The sequence below is a fragment of the Plecotus auritus genome, assembly GCF_963455305.1.
Source record: "Plecotus auritus genome assembly, chromosome: 3".
Lineage (NCBI taxonomy): Eukaryota > Metazoa > Chordata > Mammalia > Chiroptera > Vespertilionidae > Plecotus > Plecotus auritus.
Window position 1 is genome coordinate 10,617,039 of NC_137772.1, and position 24,879 is coordinate 10,641,917.

The 24,879-nt window shown below is 41.7% G+C and overlaps 1 protein-coding gene across 2 annotated transcripts; it reads left to right on the top strand.

The window, feature by feature from the left end:
- The first annotated feature begins 314 nt into the window (after positions 1-314).
- LOC308243680 (plasma kallikrein-like) lies at positions 315-24,643 on the top strand. Of its 2 annotated transcripts, XM_080659375.1 has the most exons (15): positions 315-430; positions 1,023-1,081; positions 5,024-5,186; positions 6,963-7,069; positions 10,291-10,450; positions 11,150-11,259; positions 13,733-13,892; positions 15,028-15,137; positions 15,289-15,451; positions 15,551-15,663; positions 15,828-15,996; positions 20,232-20,407; positions 21,361-21,456; positions 23,432-23,571; positions 24,167-24,643. In XM_080659375.1, exons 2-15 carry the CDS (start codon positions 1,024-1,026, stop codon positions 24,356-24,358), a joined length of 1,917 nt encoding a protein of 638 aa, XP_080515501.1. In that variant the 5' UTR covers positions 315-430; position 1,023; the 3' UTR covers positions 24,359-24,643. The 2 variants fall into 2 exon arrangements, with proteins under 2 accessions (XP_080515501.1, XP_080515502.1); XM_080659376.1 differs by lacking the exons at positions 6,963-7,069; positions 10,291-10,450.
- Positions 24,644-24,879: the final 236 nt, after the last annotated feature.

Here is a 24,879-nt window from a genome sequence, read left to right on the forward strand (position 1 = left end):
TCTTTGCTCATGGCATAGGTACCATTTGCCAGAAGATCCTTTCAGCTTCAGCTATCCACACCCACCTGCTATTCAGTTGTGCAGCTGGGCAATTACAATGGGAAGAGTCCCGTTAGATGAGGTTTAAGCTTCATTTGACCCCAAAGAATGGGGAATGTGACGAACATTTGTCAAAAAGGAAAGCTGGTTACCAACTGTATGGCCCCAACGTGAAACAGTTAATGTATTCAATAGCTGGACACAGGAATGGCATGTTCATGGACCATGTTGACAGCACAAAATGCTGACACTGTTGGCAGAAAGCTAAAGTCAATAGCGAAGGCAAGTGAACACGGCCTGCAGAACCCAGCAGGGAGGCTGCGGACAGGTGGCCCTTTGTCCGAGGCGGGAGACCCTCAGCCCAGAAGCTCAGAAGCAGCTGTGCCTTCAGGTAGAGAATTTCTATTATTCCCATTGCTTCCAAATAAAGCAGGTTTTAAAAAATTAAATCTAGTTTCTATGTTATGAAGAAGCCACTAGTTTGTTTTAATTGCCTGCCTATTTAGAAAGTGTTGGAGAAACTGGTGTTCTTATATGTGGAAATATTTAAGTGTTAGCTATTTTAAACTCAAAAGAATATTGGCTGATTTAAAAATCAATAAAGGCGCTTGAATATTTTGAGAGCTTTACTTGGGGAATCTGGAACGATATTATTGCCATTATTTACAATAATTTTCCTTCTGCTCAACTCAAGAGGATTCACAACTGTTTAGTTCCCTTCTACCAAGTCCCTTTCCACAATCACGAGCAACACAGGTGACAAACGAGCAGTGAACACGATTATTCCTCTGGACGTCTCAGTTTGCATCTTGTGTCGAGTCCGGGGCACAGAATGTGTAGAAAAGCCACGTTCTCTATATGGCAATTGTGTGCTTCATTCACCGTCCACACGTTGACAAGAAACTGTCCTTCACCTTAGATTAAGGCTCATGTTAAATACACCCCACCCAGCAGAGTCACACATGAGTCCCTTTCTCTTTTAGGATGGTTCCCTTCAGCCAAGCAGTTTATTTCATTTGCCTGTTTGCTACAGTCTCCTGTGGTGAGTGGATTACCTACAAGACGTCCAGTTAAGGGTGTGGGAGGGAAGTTAGGAAGGACCAGGCACCGCTGGAAAAAGCTACTGAACATAGAGCTTTGGGGAAGGAGCCAGGCCCTAATTAGTCAGGACAAGTCCTTTTAATGCTCAGCATTTCCCAGGCACCTCAGGGCCAGGAGCCCAGGAGTGAGAGTGCCTCTGGGTATGTGTTGGCAGAAGCTTCTGTTTGGAAAGGACTCTGCAAAGCAGCTCTAAAACAATCAGCCAGCCATCAACATTAGTAAAATCAACTCTGTCTGGATATTCAAGAGAGCCAGGCATTTTAAAGTGCCTGCATCCAATCTGAGTACCCTAACAGGTTCACAGGACATACTTTGATTCTTTCAGGCAACCTGGGAACCATTTCAAAATTGAAAGTTCCTGGTTTAATTTCAATTCAGTAAGCCATCATTTGAAAAGCTCTAGTTTCAACAAACCAGTGGTTTTGACCTTATTTCTCTCTCTCTCTATTCCATGAAATTTTCAGGGAATTAGGAGGATTCTGGACACCATTTCCCTTGAGTCCTGGTAGAGCAGTGCTTTGTCTGTGCCGCCCTTAGGGGTGGATTTGGAGTCTATGTTGACATAGGATGAGGGCACCCCGGTGCTATTTTCTTATTTCTCAGATGTATGACTATGGCTAAGACAAACGCCTCTTGTATAAAGGTTGCCTTTCTAAAGAGAGATAATTTCTTCAGGAAGAAGCTTTTATTTTCTAAACCACAACTGCCCTCCACCTGTCCCCTCATTCCTCATTGTTCTTCTGAGCCATAATCATCACCACGTACACATCCACTGGATGCTGAGGATTAGAAGCCAGAGATGCCCTGGGCCATGGCCACCACCATTTTCTCTTTTGGGAAAAAAATTATATATATTCATGCTAGGAAAATTGGAGGTGCAAGTAAGCAGAAAATGAGAAACTACGTATTGTCTATAATCTCATCATTCAGAAATGGCTACTTTTAAAGGTCTTTTGTTTAATCTTTCATTTATTTTTCTATATATTTAACAAAGATGTTATTATTTATAGATATTTTTGTTACTCACGTTTTCTATTTATAGCTATCTTCTCATGTGAATTTGTATGTCATGCTACTTGAAGCTTAGTACTCCCCCCTATTCATGTTATTTTTTTTTCATCTCTTAAAATCTTTTTATTATTATTATTTTTTTTTTCCAAATTTTTATTAAGGTATTATATGTGTACATATCTTACCATTGCCCCCCACCCCCACCCCACTCCCATACTTGCCCTCACCCCCCAATGTTTTGCATCCGTTGGTTACTCTTATATGTATGCATACAAGTCCTTCAGTTGTTATTTTTGCATGCAGATTCCTGCACACAGACTCAATTATTTCGGTAGAATAACCTTTTAGAAATAAAATACAGGGTAGAGAGGTGTGGGGGTTGGGGAGGTTTCATGCTCTACATTGTGAAATTGGCTTCCAGAAAGGCTCTTCCTACGCTGACTTTCTCCCCAGCCCAAGGGAGGGATCGTTTCCCCACGTAGCCTCTTCACCTCTCTGGAGCAGTCGCCTAACTCATCTCTGGGAAACTGCTGCCTCCCGGTTTGAGCCCATGCGCTGGTGGCTGTGACCCAGGCAGGCCTGACCCAGTAAGTGCACACAGCCTGCTGCTGAGGTGACCTGCTCAGAGCCACCGCCTGGCAACAACACTATTGTTTGCATTTCTAGAGATAATCCTGGTTTTTTTCCTTCAAACTGGACTTGAGCTATGGGAGCACACAGAGGCCTGGGCTCTGACACGGTCTTGCCATTATGTGGAGCAAAGGAGACACTGAAACAGAGCAATGGTCTGCAGACAAATGGCGTTATAACAGGGTCAGCTGAGCCCCTCACCCAGGTCTGCCTGAATCCAGATTCACCGTGGACGCTGGGGTCTGAGCCGGTACATTTCATTTGTACTCGGTTACTTTGAACTTTGAACTAGGCTTTTTGTTTGTTTGCTTTTTTATCATTTGCAACTAAAGTCAGTGCCTCAACACAGGGAACTTAGATAATTTAAAATGTTTGCTACTCTGGTGAGTAAAATGGCATCTAGTTGGTTTAACTTGCCTGTAGTTATGATTCTTAACAATTTTTCATGTACTTAATCAGTTGCTTGTTTTACTTTTGCAAATTACCTTTTCATATCCTTCACCCAATTTTTAAAAATCAGAGTGCTGTTCTTCTCCTTATTGCTTATGTAATTTTCTAAAGCAAAACCAAATAGCCCAAAGTCTATGACACAGAGCCCAGTGTGATGTAACATAACTCTATGCTATGAGATAACGTGTGTCACATTGCTTTACACACTCTAAAATACAATACAGAAAGCCTCTCATCAAGTTGGCATCATGATCATCATCATTATCATCATCATCACCAGCTTATGAGGATAAACAAGAACACTCACTAGAACTTTCTTTCTGGTTCTCTCCAAAGTTAGTGTATTGTTAGCTGTCTTACCCTCGGCGGAGTCACCTGGCAGTTGACAAGGGCTCAGGCCCAGAATGGGGGCGCTCAGGCTAACACCACTCATTGTTGCACCCTTTCTGAGCATTGAGATGGGGAAGGTGGTAGCTTAGTAATTCTGAATCAGCCAAAAACACCAGTCACCTAAGAAGCAGGCCACTCCTGTATTCCTGGCACTTGTATTCCCAGAAGCTCCCACCTAAAGAGATCTCTGCTCTTCCTAAATATAAACCTTACCCAGAGGCAAGTCATCTTAGCCACACCTCTGAGAGGGAGAGAAGCAATTTTGTTAGGTTGGGTTGTCATAATAGAGCCCAAGTCTAGAATCCTTAGAGGGGTTGGACAGTCAGAGGAACTTTAAACCTGAGTGTTAATGAAATACATGTGTCTAAGCTGGAAGACAATACAAAAATAGACATGATTAACACTGAAGCATGACTGCTGCCCTAAGCCATGGACAAGGTTGTCCCGGAATATCCTGTGGTTAAGGGACAGTTGACCAGCCAGAGGGAATGCACTACTGGAGTTGGAAAAGCTTAGTAAGCGGACTTTGAAGTGGGTCTTTCAAGGTAAACCCAAGAGTATAAGAGTAAAGATAACAATAATAACATGTGGGATGCAGGGTGCTTAAGAACTATGAATAATTCCAAACAGCAAATACCTCCTAATATATCTTCAGCTTGGCATATACATGCATTTGCTTAAATTATCTAAAAACAGAGCTTGTAGAAACTGAGCCAACACTGCCTTGCACTCATTACTAAAGTAATAAATGGCCAATAACGGACAATTTGCTTGATTAAACTGAGATGAGGAAGAACATTTAATATCGGACAATAAAAGGGAATAAGATGGGAAGTTGGAAGGGCCGGGTTCATGTCCCGGGACTCTCATTAGCCCTGTGGATCATGGATAAGTCTGTACTGCCCTGAAACCCAGTTACTTAACTGCTTTCTTAAAAAAAGGAAAAGTCAGATGCATCTGATCAAGCCTGTCTCTAGCTTCCCTTACAGAACTATTGTGAGAATCTAGGGGGATGTTTGTTAAAGTGTTTTGAAAAGAGACCATACATCATTATTTTTAAGACATGATATTTTCATAGCGTGTCAGGCAATAGAGAGAGGCCAAGCCATGATTGAGTTTTCTTGGCAATAATCTATATGCAAATTATTATTAGATTTAACAAAAATCCACCCCAGTGTTTTTTCATATAGAAGTACCCATAAAATGCCTTTGCATCATACCTTGTTCAAAGAGAGGCCTTAATATGTTTTATTCTGCCTCTCTACTTAAAGTTATGTTGCACAGATCCTTAGGTATTTCATCGAGGATTTAAGAAGGATCAGAACACAGATACATTTCTATTAAAAGCATTATTTGCATTTCTTCCAAATTAACGTGTGTTTTTTCAATGATAATATCACAGGATGCCTAACTCAACGATATACGAATGTCTTCTTCAGAGGCGGGGATGTGACCGCCATGTACACCCCGAGCGCCCATCACTGCCAGATGATGTGCACCTTTCACCCCAGGTGCCTGCTATTCAGTTTTCTCCCTGCAAGCTTAACTAACAGCACAGATAAAAGGTAAAAGGTGATATTTCCGTATTGGGGAAGCCAGTCATTTTTCAAAATGGAAGCAGGTGTGTGAAATATGGTGCAGCATCTCACAGGGGTATGCTTCTCAAATGGGGTTCAAGGAATCACCAAGAGTGGATCTTCCATAAGTACTTTCTTAGGCTGATGCCCAGACCTACTGAACCAAAGTGGCTTTGGCCTGGAAATCTGCATTTTAAACAAGTGCTGCCTTCACTTAAAGTAGTAGAAGCTAGTCATTTTCTATCAAAGGTTTACAAGGAAAATGCTTGTGAATCGCAGGGTGAAGTGATTGTTTCAAGAAAGGATTTAATAACAGGTGTATATTTCACCTGCTCAAGGACTCATGGTCATAACTGTCGCTAGCACAATCCTAAGAAAAGAGAATGGAAAGCAAGCATTTTGTTGAGAATATAATTGAGTAAGATCCAGAACCTGTGGCCTTGGGCGGGGCCAGGACTGAATGGTGCTCATAGTAAGACAGTTGGGTCATCTCGGGTACATATGGGGAGTGAATATATATTTATAACTGGTAATTTGGAAAAGTAAGAGCTCTGAAAAAAATAGTTGGTAATTAAAAATGTTATTAGGTCATAAAGTTGCCTAAATACAGCCATAGTTTGATTATACTTTTCTTTAATTTTGATCAATGTCCAGAATGAATGTTTCTTCATCATTCCCATTTCCACATTTATAATTCTTTTTTAATCTTCACTCTATTTGAATTTTTAAAAATAGGAATTAGACAACCATCCTTTGATTCTACATGTTAAACTTTTTACAGAAAACCCAGATTGGATGTGAGAGGCTATAACTTTTTAAATAAAAAGTTGAGCTAGGTTGTAGAATACTTCTGAATAATGAAATTACCGTTAAGATTGACATTAAAGATGGGAAAAAGTCTTTCATCAGGTGTGAACTAGAAGGAGTTAATAAGCAAGGTAAACACCATATGTAGATTCAACTCTCATGACTGACATAATTTCTTTTTATTGTTGTTTTTAATTCTCACACAAGGATATTTTTCCTTTGATTTTTTTAGAGAGACTGGAAGAGATAAAGACAGAGAGAAACATCGATGTGAGAGAAACACATAGATTGGTTGCCTCCTGTACATGGTCTGACCAGGGCCTGGGCCTGCAATCAAGGTATGTGCCCTTGACTGAAATCAAACCCAGGACCCTTTGGTCCACAGGCCGACACTCTATCCACTGAGCCAGACTGGCTAGGGCTATAATTTCTTTTTTGTTTAATTGATTTCAGAGAGAGCAAGGGAAAGGGAGAGAGGGATAGAAACATTAATGATGAGAATCATTGATCGGCCGCCTCCTGCATGCTCCCTACTGGGGATGGAGTCTGTAACTGGGTTATGTGTCCCAACCTGAAATCCAACTGTGACCTCCTGAGTCACACAGGTGAGGAGGAAATAATTTTTTAAGTAAATGAAAGCATATATAAAAATAATCACCAGATAGGATCATAATTCCCCCAAAGTTTAGGACCTCAGGAAAAGTCATTAACTCTTTAATATGATTGACTTTCTTCACTTAAAAATGTGAATGTAAAGGAAAACAAGGCTGAAGTTAGGTATTACAAATACCATTAAATATTGTATTGCCTCTAAGAATGTTTTTTTCAGCAAGTGTCAGGGAAGCTGCCCTGTTTTTCTTATTGCTGGCTCTATTTATTAGGGTACAAAAATGCTAGACATTTCCTCAATGTGTATTTATTCCTCTACTTCCTAAGTGACACTGCTTTTAAAAACAGGTTTGGTTGCTTCTTGAAAGACAGTGTTACAGGAGCTCTGCCAAGAGTGCCACGGACAGGTGCAATTTCTGGACATTCCTTAAAGCAATGTGGTCATCGAATAAGTGGTAAGGTGTGGATTTCTCAGCTCAATTTGAATGAATAATGAGTCTCCCCTAAGAGTAGCTTCTGCTCCAAGTCTGTATTCCCGCAGATATTTGGAAGGGAGCGCTGAGAAAGATGACAGAGCGGGGTAGTGCTCTGGATGTATCTTCTTGTCTTTAGTCCACACATGCTTAGGGAGCCTCTATTATTTACTAGAGGCCTGGTGCATGAAAATTCGTGCACTCGGGGAGGTCCTTCAGCCTGGCCTGCACCCTCTCACAATCTAGGACCCCTCGGGTAGGGTCCCTAGGTCTGGCCTGAGATCAGGGCCTATTGGGGCTTTCCTTGCCTGGGCTGCAGACAGCTGGCCCCACCCCACGCTGCTGCCACTGCTTGCCATCTGTGCAGCGCTGCCTCCACTCCTCTGCCACTGGTGGCCTCCCTCTGCAGGTGACAGGCTGGGGTGCAATGGCTTAGCTGGCCTGGGTCTCCCTCTTTCTTTGCTGGGGGGCGGGGCCAGCCCTGCAAGGGGCCGTCTGCCTCAGGGGTCCTCAAACTTTTTAAACAGGGGGCCAGTTCACTGTCCCTCAGACCGTTGGAGGGCCGGACTATAGTTTAAAAAAAAAACTATGAACAAATTCCTATGCGCACTGCGGGCCCGGGACAAGTCGGCTGCTAAGCAGGACAGGCAGCGGCACCCGGCAGGCTGGATAAATATCCTCGGTGGGCCGCATGTGGCCCGCGGGCCGTAGTTTGAGGAAGCCTGGATCACCCCTAACCGCTGGCCTGCCTACCTGATCTCCCCTAACTGCTTGCCTGCCTATCTGATCACCCCTAACCACTGATCTGCTTACCTGGTCACCCCTAACTGCTGGTCTGCCTACCTGATCACCCCTAACCACTGGTCTGCCTACCTGATTGCCTCTAACTGCTTGCTTGGGGGTAGGGCCAGCGCGGTGAGGGGCTGTCTGCCTACCTGATCTCCCCTAACCGCTTGCCTGCCTTACCTGATCATCCCTAACTGCTGGTCTGCCTACCTGGTCACCCCTAACCACTCTGCCTGCCTAACTGATCACCCCTAACCCCTCTGCCTGCCTGCCTGATTGCCCCTAACTGCTTGCATGGGGGCGGGGCCAGCACTGACTTCTGGTTGGTCAGCCTCTGGTCATTACTGGTCATTACAACCCAGCATTTTTATATATTAGGATAACCTTAGCACTACAGGGTAAGAGTTGTAGAAAGGAAATGCACATCCAGACACTGGTCTTCCCTTGATCCGGAGAAGAATCTTAAAGAGAACACAGAGGGGGTCATCCCAGTGGTTCTTCCTGATTCTCACCCAGGGCGACTTTGTCATTTTTCCAGGGGGCATTTGACAATGATTGGAGACTTTTTTCAGTTTTTACAACTTGGGGATGATGCATTAGCATCCAGTGAGTAGATATCAGAGATACTGCTACACATTCCACAGGGCACAAGGAAGACCTCCAGCAAAGATACTCTACCCCAAATATCTACAGTGCTGAGGTTAAGAAACCTTGCTAATCCCCCACCCTGAATGGCTGGGTTCTGCAATTCTTGCTAAAAATAACACTGCTTAGAAGAAATGTGAGGACTAGGAGGCCAGGGAACTTTAATTCTGATGCTTTTTGCTACTAATGTGTTGGGAAACAATTCCCAACCCTATCCTCATAAATTTAAGGCAAATGACCTATAACTCTCATATGACTGATCAGAAAACAAAAAAGTACTGAAAAGATTCTCTTAACTGATAGGTTGGCAGAAACTAAAAATAATCATGTTGTGACTCTTCACCTTTGCTATTCTATGTTTCCTATCTACAGTTAACCTCATAGTTCCAAATTTCAGATGTTTACAAACTTTCTATTTTTTCCTCCCCCATTAATACCACTCCCTCAGCACAAAACATTTTGTGCCTGCAGTTTGTAAAGTGAGCAGCCCTTAGTTATAAACATGGTGGCCTGACTCAGCCAATAGGAGGAGTACATTTCCTAATTTATAAGATCACATTTACATCTTTACAGAATTTAGTGTAAATTATCCAAGTAAGCATTATTTTTAATTATGGTATCATAGTGAAATGTAAAGAAAAATAATATTGTGCCTTTTCAATTCTCTATTGCCCCCTTCCCATTAGTCTACTCACAGAGCTTGATTTAATATTCCCTTTTAACTCTCCCCAAATAACTTAAAAAAATTAAAGTGAAAAATTTCCAGGCATATAAAGTTTCTAAACTCAGGACCAATTTTAGTTTCAAACATTTAGAAGTAGGTTTATAGCTTTAAACTAACCATAAAGAAAAGTTTTGGTCTGTAAGTATCCCATCCCAACTCTTAGCCTGTTTCTTTTCTCATATGCAGCAGAACTGGGAAGATATTCCATTTCTACAATCTGCAAACTCCTGTGTGCATGAAGCACCGTGAATAGTCCACGGTCCTGCCCACCTCAGTGTATTGTTTTTCTAATCCTTTGTGTGTTTTCTGTCATTCCCACCATTAAGTCTAGTTTTAGGACTTTTTCAACCTTACCTCTTAGGAGTGGAACAATGCATACAATAGATTATTTTCTTTAAGGAAAAACAGAACCTAACTCATAAATTTGGTTCACTGTCTGTGAAAAGAATTATCTTTTTTAAAAATATAAGATACATTTGAATTGGAAGGGTGGTTAAGTGGAATTTAAGAAAACTTAAAAGCAAGAAGGGAAATGGTTTCACCATGTGTATAAAGAATTCTCCACATTGTATGATAATGCTGTGACATATAGATGTCAATCACAGGGCTTACAGATGCAATTTGAAACCAGAGAGGAGTAGTTGAAAACCAAGGGATAGGCAAAGAGATAAGAAGCTCCTTCACTCATTGCAAGAGGTCAAGGCTTTACTGAGGCAACCGCCTAGCACACAGTAGCAGGGCCTCACTACTACCGCCTCATCTCCCATTGCTCATGGACCATTTCAGCAAAGTATTACCTGTATTGCTGCACACACCTAGCAGTTTAGAAGCAAAGTAACCCCTTTCCATGCCAGTACTCTAACACATATTGGAATGTGTTTATTTCAAGCAGCTTGATCACTTAATGATGTAATACAAATTCTAAATCCCCTAGTGAATAGGGCAGTTGTCAAAACCAGAATATCACCCTTCAAAACTACACCGTCCAAATTGATGATCGGCTTCTAGAAGGGAAACTGAATTTGCTCTATGCATCTTATTTGTTCAGCTTGCCACAAAGACATTTATGAAGGAATTGATATGAGAGGAGTCAACTTTAATATATCTAAGGTTGAAAGTGTTGAAGAATGCCAAAAAAAGTGCACCAATAACATCCACTGCAAATTTTTCACCTACGCCAGGCAAACATTTCACAATGTGGAGTACCGGTGAGCAAAATTCAGTGTTTGTTCTTTACCAGAGTGATTTTATGATTGAACTAGAGACCTGGTGCATGAAATTCATGCACTCGGAGGGGGGGTGTCCCTCAGCCCAGCCTGTGCCCTGTTGTAGTCCGGGAGCCCTCGGGGATGTCCATCTGACTGCTCAGGCCTGCTTCTCGCCAGCCGTGAGCCTGGCTTCTAGCTGAGCCCGGCTTCACACTGACCACCAGGGGGCAGCTCCTGCATTGAGCGTCTGTCTCCTCCTGGTCAGTGCGTGTCATAGTGACTGGTGGTTCCACCATTCAGTCGATTTGCACATTAGCCTTTTATTATATAGGATTGCATTCTTCTTAATCTTTTTTATTTCTCAACTGAAAACTAAACAGGGCTTTTAGACCTAAGTACTCTCCTTATATACTTTGGTGTCATTTTCCCTGAAGAGAGTAATTTTCATTTGGTTCACTGATAGCTGTGCTTGTGGAATGAAGGTTCAGTAGGAAAATGTCTTATAGAATAAGGTCTCCCACACCATTCTCTCCTTAACCTTTCCTCTGCAGAGGAGGAGGATGTCTATTTCATTATCAGTCATTGTTTAGATTGTTTTGTTTATTTTTTCATGGTCCATGGATCATTTCAACATGAAATGGATGGCTGTGTGGACCTTGCAGTGTAGGAAGCAAAGTAACCTCCTTTCTTCACCTTCAGGAACAACTGCCTGTTAAAGCACAGTCCAACTGGAACACCGACCAGTATAAAGGTGCTGGAAAACGTGGCATCTGGATTCTCCCTGAAGTCCTGTGCACTTTCAGAAATTGGTAATCCCATGGCTACTCTTTCACTACATAATTGTAGTAGGCATACTAAGAGCTCTCCAAATGAGTTCACAACCTATGATTATGTGACCTGATAGGGCAAAGGGGGGTTTGTAGGTGTGACTAAGGTCAGGACTTTGACAGTGGAGGTGATTCTGGATTATATGGATGGGCCCAATGAAGTTACAAGGTCCCTTATAAGAGAAAGAGGGAGGCAGAACAATCAGTCAGAGAGAGAGAGAGAGAGAGATTTGAAGACGGAGGAAGGGTCCATGAGCCAAGGAATGCAGGTGGCCCCTAGTAGGAAAAGGCTAGGGAAGCCCTGACAACATCCTGATTGTAGCTCAGTAAGACCCATTTCAGACTTCTCTTCTCCAGAACTGTGAGAAAATAGATGTGTTGTTCTAAACCACTAAGCTGATGGTCATCTGTTATGGTAGCAATGGGAGGCTAGTGCAGTGATATGGCAAAGAAAGCTAGAGGGTCATTTCTTGGTGCTGTCCATTGTCTAGTCAAGTGATTCTGGCATAAGGAATCCATGAAACCCTGTCGTTTCAGAAATACAAGTAATTTCAGTTTGAATTATCCAGAAAATTGCTATGACATTCTACCTTATTTAGCCGATCAGGGTGGGAATGATAAGTTGTTATTGAAATCAAATCACTGGTAGCCAATTCTACAAAGTATCAAGTGACAACTCTGTGCCAAGCCCTGTAGTGGGTGCTGGGCTAGGACCCCTCCGTGGAAGATTGGGAAGTCAGCAACAAAGCATCTCTTTTCTTATTTGTTCTTTCTCTTCCCCAGAACCACCTTTTCCCCCTCCCGCAATGTGTACCAGATTTATTGATTCAAATGGTACTGATTTTTAATTTTTAATAGGCAGATCTCTTCTGTTTCTTCAAGTGTGATATTTTAATATAGTATATATTTTTCATAGTTTTTAGAATTTGTTATATAATTTACATAATATAAATTTAACCCTGTTAAGATCTACGATTCAGTGATTTTCACTGTATTCACAAAATTGTTCGACAGTGACCACTATGCAGTCCCAGAACATTTTCATCATCCCCAAAGAAACACTGAATCCAATAGCAGTCATTCTCCATTCAGGGTGTGACTGGAAAATTGTATCCCCACTTCAAAAGAGGATAACCAGGAGGGTAAGATATCTAGAAAGGATGGGGAATTTAAAAAATAGTTAAAGGAGTAAGCTAAAGATATTTCACCTGAAAAAGAGCCAGGATGACTGTCTTAATTTTTTGTGTGTTTTGAAGATCTGCCATTGGGAAAGGGATTAGTTTAATTTGTGTGGTTTCCTAAGAGCAATCTAGGTAAATATTATCATGAAGAAAATAAGAAAAGTTTCTAATACTAAGAGTGGTTCAGAAAGAAATGGGCCTTTGTCATTAAGTAGTGAGCTCCTTATCAATGTAAATGTCTGAGTAAAACTTGGACAACTTGCTGGGGATATCTTTAAAAGGATGTAGTTATAGGTTGGCATGGATGACCCATCAGTTTTCTCCCAGCTTTAAGAGTCTATTAAAGATTTCAATAGTTGAGATCTAATTTCCCAGCCTGCCCCTTTGAAGATAATTATGTTATGGAGGGTGCTCTCTCCTCATCTAACTTAGTGCATTTAAATTAATTTTTTGTCTCTCCATAATTGCTATCATTGTTATTTAAATTCTATAATTTTAATAGAATTTATGTGCTATCAAACTGAGTACAGTAATATAAACACAAAATGTAATTCAGAATAAGATTAAATAAGAATAATGAAAGTGGATTTTCTTCTGTTCTAATTTCATTGGGCACATGGCATTTTTGTTAGCTAACTGATATTTTTCTTTCTTTTTTTTAAATGTGTTTTTATTGACTTCAGAGAAGAAAGAAGACTGAGAGAGATAGAAACATTAATGATGAGAGACAATCATTGACCGGCTGCCTCCTTCATGCCGCCTACTGGGGATTGAACCCACAACCTGGGCATGTGCCCTCATTGAGAATTGAACCTTGGCCTCCTGGTTCATGAGTTGACACTCAACCCCTAGGCCACACTGGCCAGGGCTGATACTTTTCTTAATCTCTTTTTATTAAAATCTTTTGCACAATACTCAAGAAAATATAACACAAAACCTCATGTTCCTTAGACCTGGAATTCAGGGTCAAGGTAATATAAAGAAAATATGAACCAATGCTGAGTAACTATATATTTTGCACTGGTTAGAATAGAGCTAGGAGCACAGGTTGAGCTATTTTATTTCTCTGACATAGGAATCTGTCTTGTATGAGAGTTAGACCAATTTTTCCTTCTTCTAAATGGCAAACAAGGTTGGGAATATGGTGACTTTTTTTTACTTAAGATGTTTAGGGCTGTGAATAGTCATAATTTCCTTAGTTGTGACGACCAAGTACATGTACATTTAGTGTTCCGTCATTTCCTGACTAGCACCTTCCCTCTGTGAGTTCACAGGCTGCCACATGAATATGTTCCAACATACGGCATTTTCGGATGTGGACGTTGCCAGAGTCATCACTCCAGATGCTTTTGTCTGTCGAACCATTTGCACCTATCACCCCAACTGCCTCTTCTTTACTTTCTATACCAATGCCTGGAATATAGAATCGCAAAGGTGAGTTGGAATGTGTAGCGTTTGCTGCTGTTCCGTTGTCGCTTTTATTTTATGCTTTGAGTCTTTTAAAAGTTTGGTTCATTTCCCTCAGCATGCTGTACACCCACCACTGAAGTAGGTACTTTTCTGCCAGGTGCAGATTAGTTAGGAGATTAGCAGACTTCTGTACCCTCCTCCTCTTACTCATCATACCACGGAGTCCAGGGGCCAGCCACGGAAAAAGAATGATCTGATCTCTTTCTTACTGATCTTAATGTTTTGTATCAGCTTAATGTTTTGTTATCACTCACCAGAAGCATATTCTTCAAGCACCTCCATTCTAACTCCTCTGTTTCAGAAACCAGAGCCCTGCTTAACCTGACCAAGGTTCTGATTTGACCTGTTTACCCTTAGACAACCCACACTTCTCTTTATATACAACTAGAGGCCTGGTGCATGAAATTCGTGCATGGGGAGGGGGTCCCCTCAGCCAAGCCTGCACCCTCTCCAATCTGGGACCCCTCAGGGGATGTCCGACTGCCAGTTTAGGCCCGATCCTAAACCAGCAGTTGGACATCCCTCTCACAATCCGGGACCACTGGCTCCTAACTGATCACCTGTCTGCCTGCCTGATTGTCCCTAACTGGCCCCCCTGCTGGCCTAGTCACCTCACACAGCCTATTTGGTCGTCTGTTTGGTTGCGATGGTCGCTTAGGCTTTTATATATAGGCAGCTAAGAGAAGAGTATCTAGGCCTGGCTGGTGTGGCTCACTTGGTTGGGCATTGTCCAGGGCACTGAATGATTGTGGATTCAATTCCCAGTCAGGGCACATGCCAAGTTATGGGCTCAATCCCCAGTCGGGGGGGTGCAGGAGGCAGCTAATGGATGTTCTGCTCTTACATCGATGTTTCTCTTTTTTTAAAAATGAAAAAGTATCTAGTTATATAATAGTATCAGCAGCATAAATCCCCAGAATGTGTTCTTTGTTCTCTCTTTTTTTTTCAACCAGTCCTGCAGTCTGAGTTAGTTTGAAGAGAATCTCTCAGAAGAATAAAATTGGCAAAGTGCTGTTTTTTTTTTTTAAATTGTGTCCGATTTATTTGCCTTTAATGCTGTTTCTTTCTTTCCCTTGCTTTTTTTTTATTTTATTAATAGAAATGTGTGTTTGCTTAAGACTTCCAAAAGTGGGACACCAAGTTCCCCCACTCCTCAGGAAAACACCGTGTCTGGATATAGCCTTCTAACCTGCAAACGAACTTTGCCTGGTAATGTTTCAATCATCTTACATATAACGTGACTGATTTTATTATCTTCAAGTAACAGTGATGAAACAATCCTCAGTGTACCAGAAACTTGTATAAATGTGGCTTATTGCTTTTTGCATTTTATATCACCTTATGTTTATAATCACCACAGAGCCCTGCCATTCAAAAGTTTATGCAGGAGTTGATTTTGGAGGGGAAGAACTGAGCGTGTCCCTCGTTAAAGGAGCAAGTGGTTGCCAAGAGACCTGTACGAAGATGGTGCGCTGTCAGTTTTTCACGTACTCTTTACTCCCAGAAGACTGTCGAGGAGACAAGTTAGTAAGAGTTCATTTTTCAATGATAGTCGGCAAGACAATTCCATGAAATGTCCCCGTCTGTGAGGGTTTACCCTTTGTTCTGATCATGTCATGTAGGTGTAAGTGTTCCTTGCGATTATCTTTGGATGGTTCTCCGACTAGAATCACATATGGGATGCAAGCAAGCTCTGGCTATTCTTTGAGGTTGTGTCGAAGTGGGGACAGCTCCGGTGAGTGCACCCCATTTTCCCACAGAGCTGTGAAGGGCCGTCTGCATTGTCTTCATAGCTTGTGAAGACTTAATGTGATGGAATTCTGTATCTTTCTCTTTTGGCTGAGGAGGGTTCCCACTCACCTCTGATTCCAGCCATTAACTTCAACACTCTCTTTCCAGTTTGCACGACAAAATCCAACGTACGCATCATGGGAGGAACCAATTCCTCTTGGGGAGAGTGGCCCTGGCAGGTCAGCCTTCACGTGAAGTTGGCAGCCCAGAGCCACGTGTGTGGAGGGTCCATCATTGGAGACCGGTGGGTCCTCACTGCTGCCCATTGCTTTGATGGGTAAGTTTTGGCTTCTTATATCCAGGGTCCTATCTTGCTCTTTTGTTTTGAACAGTCTATAATTGATTTCTCAATCATCATGTCAGTTTCGGAATGGAAGTTTATTCTTATTAATAAAAGATATTTTAAAGCAGAGAAGGTATTAGAACTGTTGAACAGCTAGTAGGATCTGAGCACTGACCAGTCTGAACCATTAAACCAATGTGAGGTGTTTGCAGTCTTCTTCAAGACATTTTTTTTCGGGTCCATGGATTCACAGATGTAATAAATAATATTAATAGTAAGTAGAAAAACAAAAATGCAATAGTTCGTTACCCTATTTTAAGAAATACAATCCTAATATATAAAAACCCTGGGTCCTAAAGATCAACTGGAAGTCAGTCCTGCAGTCAGCTGGGTTGCCATGGCAACCCAGCGCTGTGCTGCAGGCATGGTGCCCCAGCACTGACTGCTGAGGGGGCTGTGAACCAGGGCCAGCGAGAGGCTTGAAGAGAGAAGCATGGACTGATCTGTTGCCTCTGTGGCAGCTTTTGATCAGCACTTGCCTCTCTCTTTCTCTCCTAGTCTGGTCAGCAGCCATGCCTCCATTTCTCTCCAGGCCTCCACTGGGGCTGCTGATCAGCCCCACCTTTCTGATCAGGCCCCGTTGATAGGCCCAGAGATGCTGAAGGGCATAGGAACCAATCAATCAGAACCAAATGTGGGTGCTGTGAAGAACCAATGGCTGCCTAGGAGGCGGAGCTTCTGACGCTGACTGTCATAGACAACGACCAATCAGAACCAAATGTGGGTGCTGTGGGAGCCAATGGCTGCCTAGGAGGTGGAGCTTTTGACGCTGACTGGCATAGAAACTGACCAATCAGAACCAAATCTGGGTGCTGTGGGGAGCCAATGGCTGCCTGGGAGGCAGAGATTTTGATGCTGATTGGCATAGAAACCGACCAATCAGAACCAAATTGGCCAGCAGGGGAGGGCAGTTGGGGGCAACCAGGCCAGCAGGGGAGGGCATTTAGGGTCAATCAGGCAGGCAGGCAGAGGCAGTTAGGGGTGATCAGGCAGGCAGGCAGGTGAGCATTTAGGAGCCAGTGGTCCCAGATTGCGAGAGGGATGTCCAACTGCTGGTTTAGGCCCGATCCCAAAAACCGGCAGTTAGACATCCCCCAAGGGGTCCCCAATTGTAGAAGGTGCAGGCTGGGCTGAGGGAACCCCCCCTCCGTACATGAATTTTGTGCACTGGGCCTCTAGTCTGATATAATATTTCTACGTTACCTGGCAAATAGTAGACGTGACAGGATTTTAAAGTTTTAAATCACTTAGACTTTGTCATTAGAATGAGGTTTGACTCCCAGCTCTGCCACTTGGAAGAGGTATGACTGACCTTGGGGATTTGTAATTCTTACCTTTTTTTTCTACCTGTAAAATATGAATGACAATAGTATCTAATTCATAAGGTTACTGGAAGGGTTAAGTAACACACTTGAAATGCTTAGTACTATACCCAGAACGTAAATTACTCAAAACAAATATAAGCTCTGATTAAATAAGTATACAAATGGACAAAGCATGTGAATGAGCAAAAGAGATAAGTGCCCATCAGCAGATGAGTGGATTAAAAAACTGTGGTACATCTACACAATGGAATACTATGCTGTGTGAAAAAAAGAAGGAATTCTTACCATTTGCAACAGCATAGATGGAACTGGAGAGCATTATGCTAAGTGAACTAAGCCAGTCAGAGAAAGATAAATATCACATGATCTCACTCATTTGTGGAATATAATGAACAACATAAACTGATGAACAAAAACAGATCCAGAGACAGAGAAGCATCTATCAGAATGTCAAACCTCAGAGGGAAGGTAGGGGAGGGTGGGGGTAAGGGGGAAAGATCAACCAAAGGACTTGTATGCATGCATAGAAGCCTAACCAATGGACACAGACAACAGGGGGCTGAGGGCATAAGTGTGCAGAGGGGGGGCAATGGGGATAAGGACACATATGTAATACATTAATCAATAAAGAAATTTAAAAAGGAGATATTAATAGCCCTAAAATAAAAGGCTCTTAATATCTTTCAAAAAGTATTATTGTTTTCATAGAATTCCGCACTCCACCTCCCTTCCCCATCTAAAAATTACTGTGAGCCCCGCTGGTGCTCAGTTGGTTGAGCGTTGTCCCATGCACCAATCTGTCACTGAATGATTCCTGGTCAGGGCACATGTGGGTTCGACCCACAGTAGGGGGCATGCTGGAGGTAGCCAATCTTTCTTCCTTCCTTCCTTCCTTCCTTCCTTCCTTCCTTCCTTCCTTCCTTCCTTCCTTCCTTCCTTTCATATATTTTTATTGATTTCAGAGAGAAAGGGAGAGGTCGAGAGACAGAAACATCAATGATGAGACAGAATCATTAATCAGCTATCTCCTGCATGCCCCCTACTGGGGATTTAGCCCACAGCCCTGGGCATGTGCCCTTGACTGGAATTGAACCCGGGACCCTTTGGTCCACAGGCCAATGCTCTATTCACTGAGCAAAACCAGCTAGGGCCTATTGGTGTTTCTTATGGACGTTTCTATCTCTTTCCTGCTTACTCTCTCTCTCTAAAATCAATAAAAACGTATTTTAAAAAATAAATAAAAGTTACTGTGAACCAGGGTTCAGGATACTGCTGCTGAAATATAACAGGCAGAGGCAACGTTGAACAGAGCCAGGCTCCTCCAGTCCCCACAGCAGCATGAGTCTCAGATAGGGGTCTGCTCCCAGGGCGTTGCTAGGGGAAGGCTGCTGGTCTGGATGCAAAGACCCTGTAAAGGGAAGTAGTTGTTCCCCTTTTTACTCAATAAACCCAATTTGGGACCAAGAATTTTCATCTTTCCCCCCACTTTTACTGAGATATAATTGACAAGTAACACTGTGTAAATTTAAGGTGTAAATTTATCGTGATTTATATCTATAACTAACACATTATCACCTCACATCGTTATAATGTTTTGTGAGTGATGAGACCTTTTAAGATTTACTCTTAACAACTTTCAAGTATACAATACACTGCTGTTAACCAATACAGTATAGTTGCCATGCTGTACATTCCATTCCCAGACTTTATTCTCCTATAACTGAAAGTTTGTACCCTTTGACACACCCCTCCCTTCAACCCTCAGGCAACCCCAATCTGCTCTGTCTCTCTGAGTTAAGGATTTTTGGATTCCACATATAAGGGAGATCACACAGTATTTGTCTTTCTCTGTATGATTTATTTCTCTTAGTGTGATGCCCTCAAGTTTCATCCATGTTGTTGCAAATGGCAGGATGCCCTTCCTTTTTAAGGCTGAATAACTTGCTGTATACACCACATGTCCTTTATCCACTCACCTGTGGATGGACACTTAGGTTGTTGCCATGTCTTGGCTGTTGAAAATAATGCTGCCGTGAACACAGGTGCAGATGTCTCTGAGAGATGGTGATTTTGTTTCCTTCTGATACATACCCAGAAGAGGGATTGCTGGATCATACGGTTCCATTTTTATTTTCTTGTGGAACCTCAGAGTGTTTTTCCTAGTGGCTGCACCAGTTTACGTTAAGAATTTTCATTCTTGAAGGCTCAGTATTGTGTCTGATTAGAAGAGCTAGAGTTTTGTGCATGTCTCAAAACTGTAATAAAAATTTCCATAGTTACACAAAATAAGAGTGCTTTAAATAATAATTTTAGGTTTACTTTGTTTATGTTCGGATTTAAAGAGTTGATTTAAATGTCCATACTTCCCAAAATAAAAGAGAGAGGTTTTGAGTGGCACTGAAGTCCCGGCTCCTTTGCCCTCTTATGGGGGCTTGGGAAACTCAGCCTGACTCCCCGCAGCTCTGAGTGTCGCCGAGCAGTGGCTTTGAGGACCGTGAGCTGAGCAGGACTTTCCATGATAAACTCCTGGTGTGTCTCCCGACCAGTGTCTCCCAGAATGGGACAGCAACACTGTTGTACTTGCACTTACGCCAACATGAAATCGTTACATAAATGTGTGTTTTCAGTGTTATTAACTAAATCTTCAGAGATTCAGGACTGCTGCGTGGGTGATGATAAATCGCCAGGAGGAGAGATTGGGTAAGTAAAACACATCACACATAGCATTCTCTTCCGAGTTTTTTGTTTTGTTTTGTTTTTGTCAAAGGTAAAGGGAAGGAAAAAAGGCCAATATCCAATACCAGCCGTTCTAGTTTCAAATAGATGTTTATTTTTCTCCCCTAGGCTCATCTTTTCCGATATTTGGCGCATTTATGGAGGCATTTTAGATTTGACAGAGATTACAAAAGAAACACCGTTCTCACAGATAAAAGAGATTATTGTTCACCAAAATTACAGCATCTCAGAAAATACTAATGATATTGCCTTGATAAAGCTCGAGGCTCCTTTGAATTATACTGGTACGTAGCACACTCAAGGAGAAGTTGTCCAGCTGAATGGCACTGGTTCACGTTTTCACATCGATTTGAACGAGAGGGCGGAACCTGCAGAGACTGTCTTCATTTTCTGGTTGGTGGAGCTGGGGAAAAGGTGAAGCTTGTCAGAGCAGATAAGACCTGTGGCCTGACATAAAAGTCTCCTCTATGTAGGAGCAAGAAATGTTCATTAGTTCCCACAGGTAGGGGTACAGCTGCTCAGACATTATCGAAGTAATAGACATAGAAGTGTCTGCCATCCGGAAAGCATGGCTTCCTTTGACGAGGGGAGAAGAATTAGCATTGCTGGGGCTGAGGCATATTGAGACTATGGGGGCAAGTGGGAAATTAGTAAATTTCCAGGTGTAATTTGAGCGGAGGAGAAACTGATGGAGGAGGCAGCTCTGGGAAGACAGTACCCGGTGGGGGGAGTGCTGCCTTTCAGGTGGAAACAATGCCCCCCAGTGGCTGAAGGTGCACTGTGTCCATGAACAATTCTGTTACCTTGGGCAAGTTGCTTTTACTTCTTAACACCTCCGTTTTTCCCATTTATAAAATGGGCATGAGGATTACCCCATGGTGTTGTTAGAAAGTCAGTTCATACCATTTAACTTGGTGCCTGAAACAGTGTTAGACACTCTATTACCATTGAAAATATCATATATGGAATAAGAGACAGAACTTCTAAATACTTTTGACTGTAAATTTGGGTTCTGAGGTTCTTACTTTAATACAGAAAATTTAATAAGGAAAATGTCATGTGAAAATGACTCTGAGGGTGAGATATTTTCTTGAGTCATTGACCTTAGAAATTGAGCAGGAGGAAAAAGCGTTATTCTTCTTAGTGCTACTCCATAGTAAGAGAATATGGGGAAAAGAGTGTACTTTTAAAGTATCTATAACTTGAACTGAACTCTAATTTAAAAATTACTTTTCAGAATTCCAAAAGCCAATATGCCTCCCTTCCAAAGATGATGCAAATACAATTTATACCAACTGTTGGATAACGGGATGGGGGTACACAAAGGAAAGAGGTACAGTGTGACATTTTAAATGTTGTTCCTAAAGCAAGTCTCATATGTTAAAGCACACGGCATGGATCAGTTCAATCGGCCTCTAAAATTATATCCAAACTCATGGTCTTTCCAATCTGTTGATTCTCAAGTATCTGTTCAGTGGCTCTTGAGAAGATGTATTTTTACCTGGACCTAGAAGAATTAATAAGATAAACTTTTGAGCACCTTACTCTATAATGAAGATCATTTGACTTCAAATAAAGGATTGGTCCCACAAAGGGCTCACGATCCCACTGAAGCCCATTCTGTTAGTAGTGTTAATAACGTTCCCATCTCCCAATGACACTGTTTCCCTCTGATATTCATGACCAGGAATATAGGCATTCACACCATCTCTCTGAATGGCAGGCTTTTAATCTATTTTTTTATGCATCTTTCCTGCAATCTTGATAAAGCCTAGGGACCACTTCCAGAACGATGTTTTTAAATGCTTAAATAAAAACATAGGGTTTCAAAAGCAACCGATGAAATTGCAAGACAGTTCTCAAAAATACTTTTTAAAAGATATAACATAGTCATACATGTGTTTCTTTATTAATATGCTAGAGGCCCGGTGCACCAAATTCGTGCAGGGGGGGGGGAGGTCCCTCAGCCCAGCCTGCACCCTCTCCAATCTGGGACCCTGATGCCAGTGGGATTGGGCCTAAACTGGCTGTAGGATATCCTTCTCACAATCCGGGACCACTGACTCCTAACCGCTCACCTACCTACCTGCCTGGTCCCTCCTAACTTCTCTCCCCTGCCGGTCTGATTGCCCCTAACTGCTTTCCCCTGCTGGCCTGGTCGCCCTTAACCACCTATCCCTCAGCCCCACCACCGTGGCTTTGTCCGGAGGGACGTCCAGTCTAATTAGCATATTACCCTTTTATTAGTATAGATTAAATAGCAAGTTGTTCTAATAACTACCACAATTTGAAGTTGTGATGAGCACAAATGATCATTTCAGTTATCTGTCGCAAGTGCAAATCGATAGGAACATACTTGCGATTTGGAGTTATGGGAAAGTCCTAGGTACAGCTAACACTTCTGAGATTGTTGCCTACTCTCATAATTGAAGGGAGTGTTAGCCTTCAGTTGGAGGTTAGTGAAAAGAAGGATGTATTTTTCCTCTATCCAAGTTTATGGACAGTGTGAATTCTTTCTATGGGCCCTAGGTTAAGAACACCTGCTTATGAATTCCTGGGGCATTTCAATTGCCCTTGAAAATTTCAGAAAACAGTCATTCTTTCCTTCCAAAATGATGTTTCTGATAGACATAATAAGGAATAATATATACATCACTTTTTGCAAAAAGAGATAGCTTGCCAAGCTCTCTCCATCTTTCCTGATTCAGTTCTTTATCCAACTAATTCAAATTTTTCAAGTTTTTGACTACTCCAGATAAGAAGATTTAAAAGTAACTTTAACTGGACACTGGTGGAAATTATTTGTAAATAAATTGTTCTTCATGGAAAATGCTGACTTGCTTTTACTTGAAGAGCAAAATGCTCCTCTATTGCCAGAAATTTGGTTTATATTTTTAGTTATATATTTTAAAATTATCATTTTTAATATATAAAACAAAAACTACAAGGTAAGAGCTTCAGTCTTTTGAATTGTAGGCAAGAGGAGGAAATTTCTGAGAAACTTCTATTGAGATGAAAGAATGGCAGAGAATATAGAAGCAAAGTCTCTGGTCAGTCTGGGGTCTGGGGTTGTTCTAACATAGCATCAGAGGCCAATAAAAGGTACAGTGCCCCTTCTCTTTCTGTGTGAGTTTGTGTGTGTGTGTGTGTGTGGTGTAAGTCTCCCTTCTCACCTTTAGCATGTATATCCAAAGGAATGGCCTTAATGCAAAGTTCATCATTCTGATTGATTTGCTTTAAGACTTCAGTCTTATTTTCACATTTATTGTATTTCCTCCTTCTGAAGTTATATATTGGTTACTTCATAGGTGAGATCCAAAATATCCTACAAAAGGCAAATATTCCTTTGGTACCAAATGAAGAATGCCAGAAAAGATATAGAGATTACAAAATAACCAAACAGATGATCTGTGCTGGCTTTAAAGAAGGGGGAAAAGATGCTTGCAAGGTAATGCCTTCAGTTATAATAATCATGCAAACTTGAGCAAATCCATTTCAAAATATATTTTCTAATAGAATATTTCATTATAGTTTTTTTAAAATCAGAGTTAAATGATCTTATAATTTCATACATAACCTCTAAAATTGAATATATATATATATATATGTATATATATATATTCAAAATATATAATTTATATAACATATGTCACAATCTGTGCAGGGACATGCTATGTTTAAAGAAGGACAATTGTACGTACAATAATTGTACTAAAATGTAAGAATATTAAGCTTATTTTTAAAAATGTTTTTATTGCTTTCAGAAAGAGGAAGGGAGAGGGATAGAAACATCAATGATGAGAGACAATCATTGACTGGCTGAATATTAGGCTTATTTGACAGTGGAATGAAGATGTCAACACTTCTTTATTGGATAATACATTATTGAATTACATAATTTTCACCACATTCAACAGCTAATGAGCCATATGAGATGCCTGAAACTCTATAAGAAATTGGATGTGTGTGGTGTGACTACAGAATGTTGAAGGCACATCTGTCATAACCTTCTCTCACTTTCTTTTGCTGCCCATGTGACACAGGGAGATTCAGGTGGCCCTTTAGTTTGTAAACACAACGGAATGTGGCATTTGGTGGGCATCACCAGTTGGGGTGAAGGCTGTGGCCGCAGGGAACAACCAGGTGTCTACACCAAAGTTGCTGAGTACATGGACTGGATTTTAGAAAAAACACAGGAAAGTAATGGACAGTCTCTGATGAAGTCACCGGCGTGAGGAAACTCCTCAGAGGTGGGGAGGAGGCCAGTCTGAAGTGTAAGTTTTGCAACGTGGGTTTCATTTGAACATTGATCCTTGGGGCTCTGATCTGCAGAACCGTGAGAGTGGTATCTACCTCGCATCCCTGCCATGGGGATAAAAAGAGACAGCATACAACGGGGCTAAGGGTGATGTCTCACAGAGGGATGCTTCCAGTATTTGCTAATCGCACTAATAATGGAGATAACACTGAATGTCTCCACAATTGTTTGGTGTGAAATAAAGTGGCGAAAGAGTGTGATTAAAGAGTGTTTTTCCCTGATTGTGAAGCAGAATCAAAGAAAACAGTTCAGATTATAGCACAGTGCATGGTGCCATTCTAATCTCACTGCGTGTGTGGAACTCAGTGTATCTCAGAGATAACAATTCTCTGTGCATCACCCACGGGGTCATTAATCCTACCACTGCCCACCTTACTGGGCCTGAAGAGCGAGTAAGCTTTGGGTTTCTTGGGGAAATGCAAGTAAAGAAACCTGTGA

Bases quoted from the DNA above. Each gene is read 5' to 3' on its own strand.
- LOC308243680 (XM_080659375.1), top strand. From the start codon at position 1,024: ATGGTTCCCTTCAGCCAAGCAGTTTATTTCATTTGCCTGTTTGCTACA. The intron at 11,260-13,732 runs GTAATCCCATGG...GTGAGTTCACAG, and splicing joins CTGTGCACTTTCAGAAATTG to GCTGCCACATGAATATGTTC. The intron at 21,457-23,431 runs GTACAGTGTGAC...GTTACTTCATAG, and splicing joins GGGGTACACAAAGGAAAGAG to GTGAGATCCAAAATATCCTA.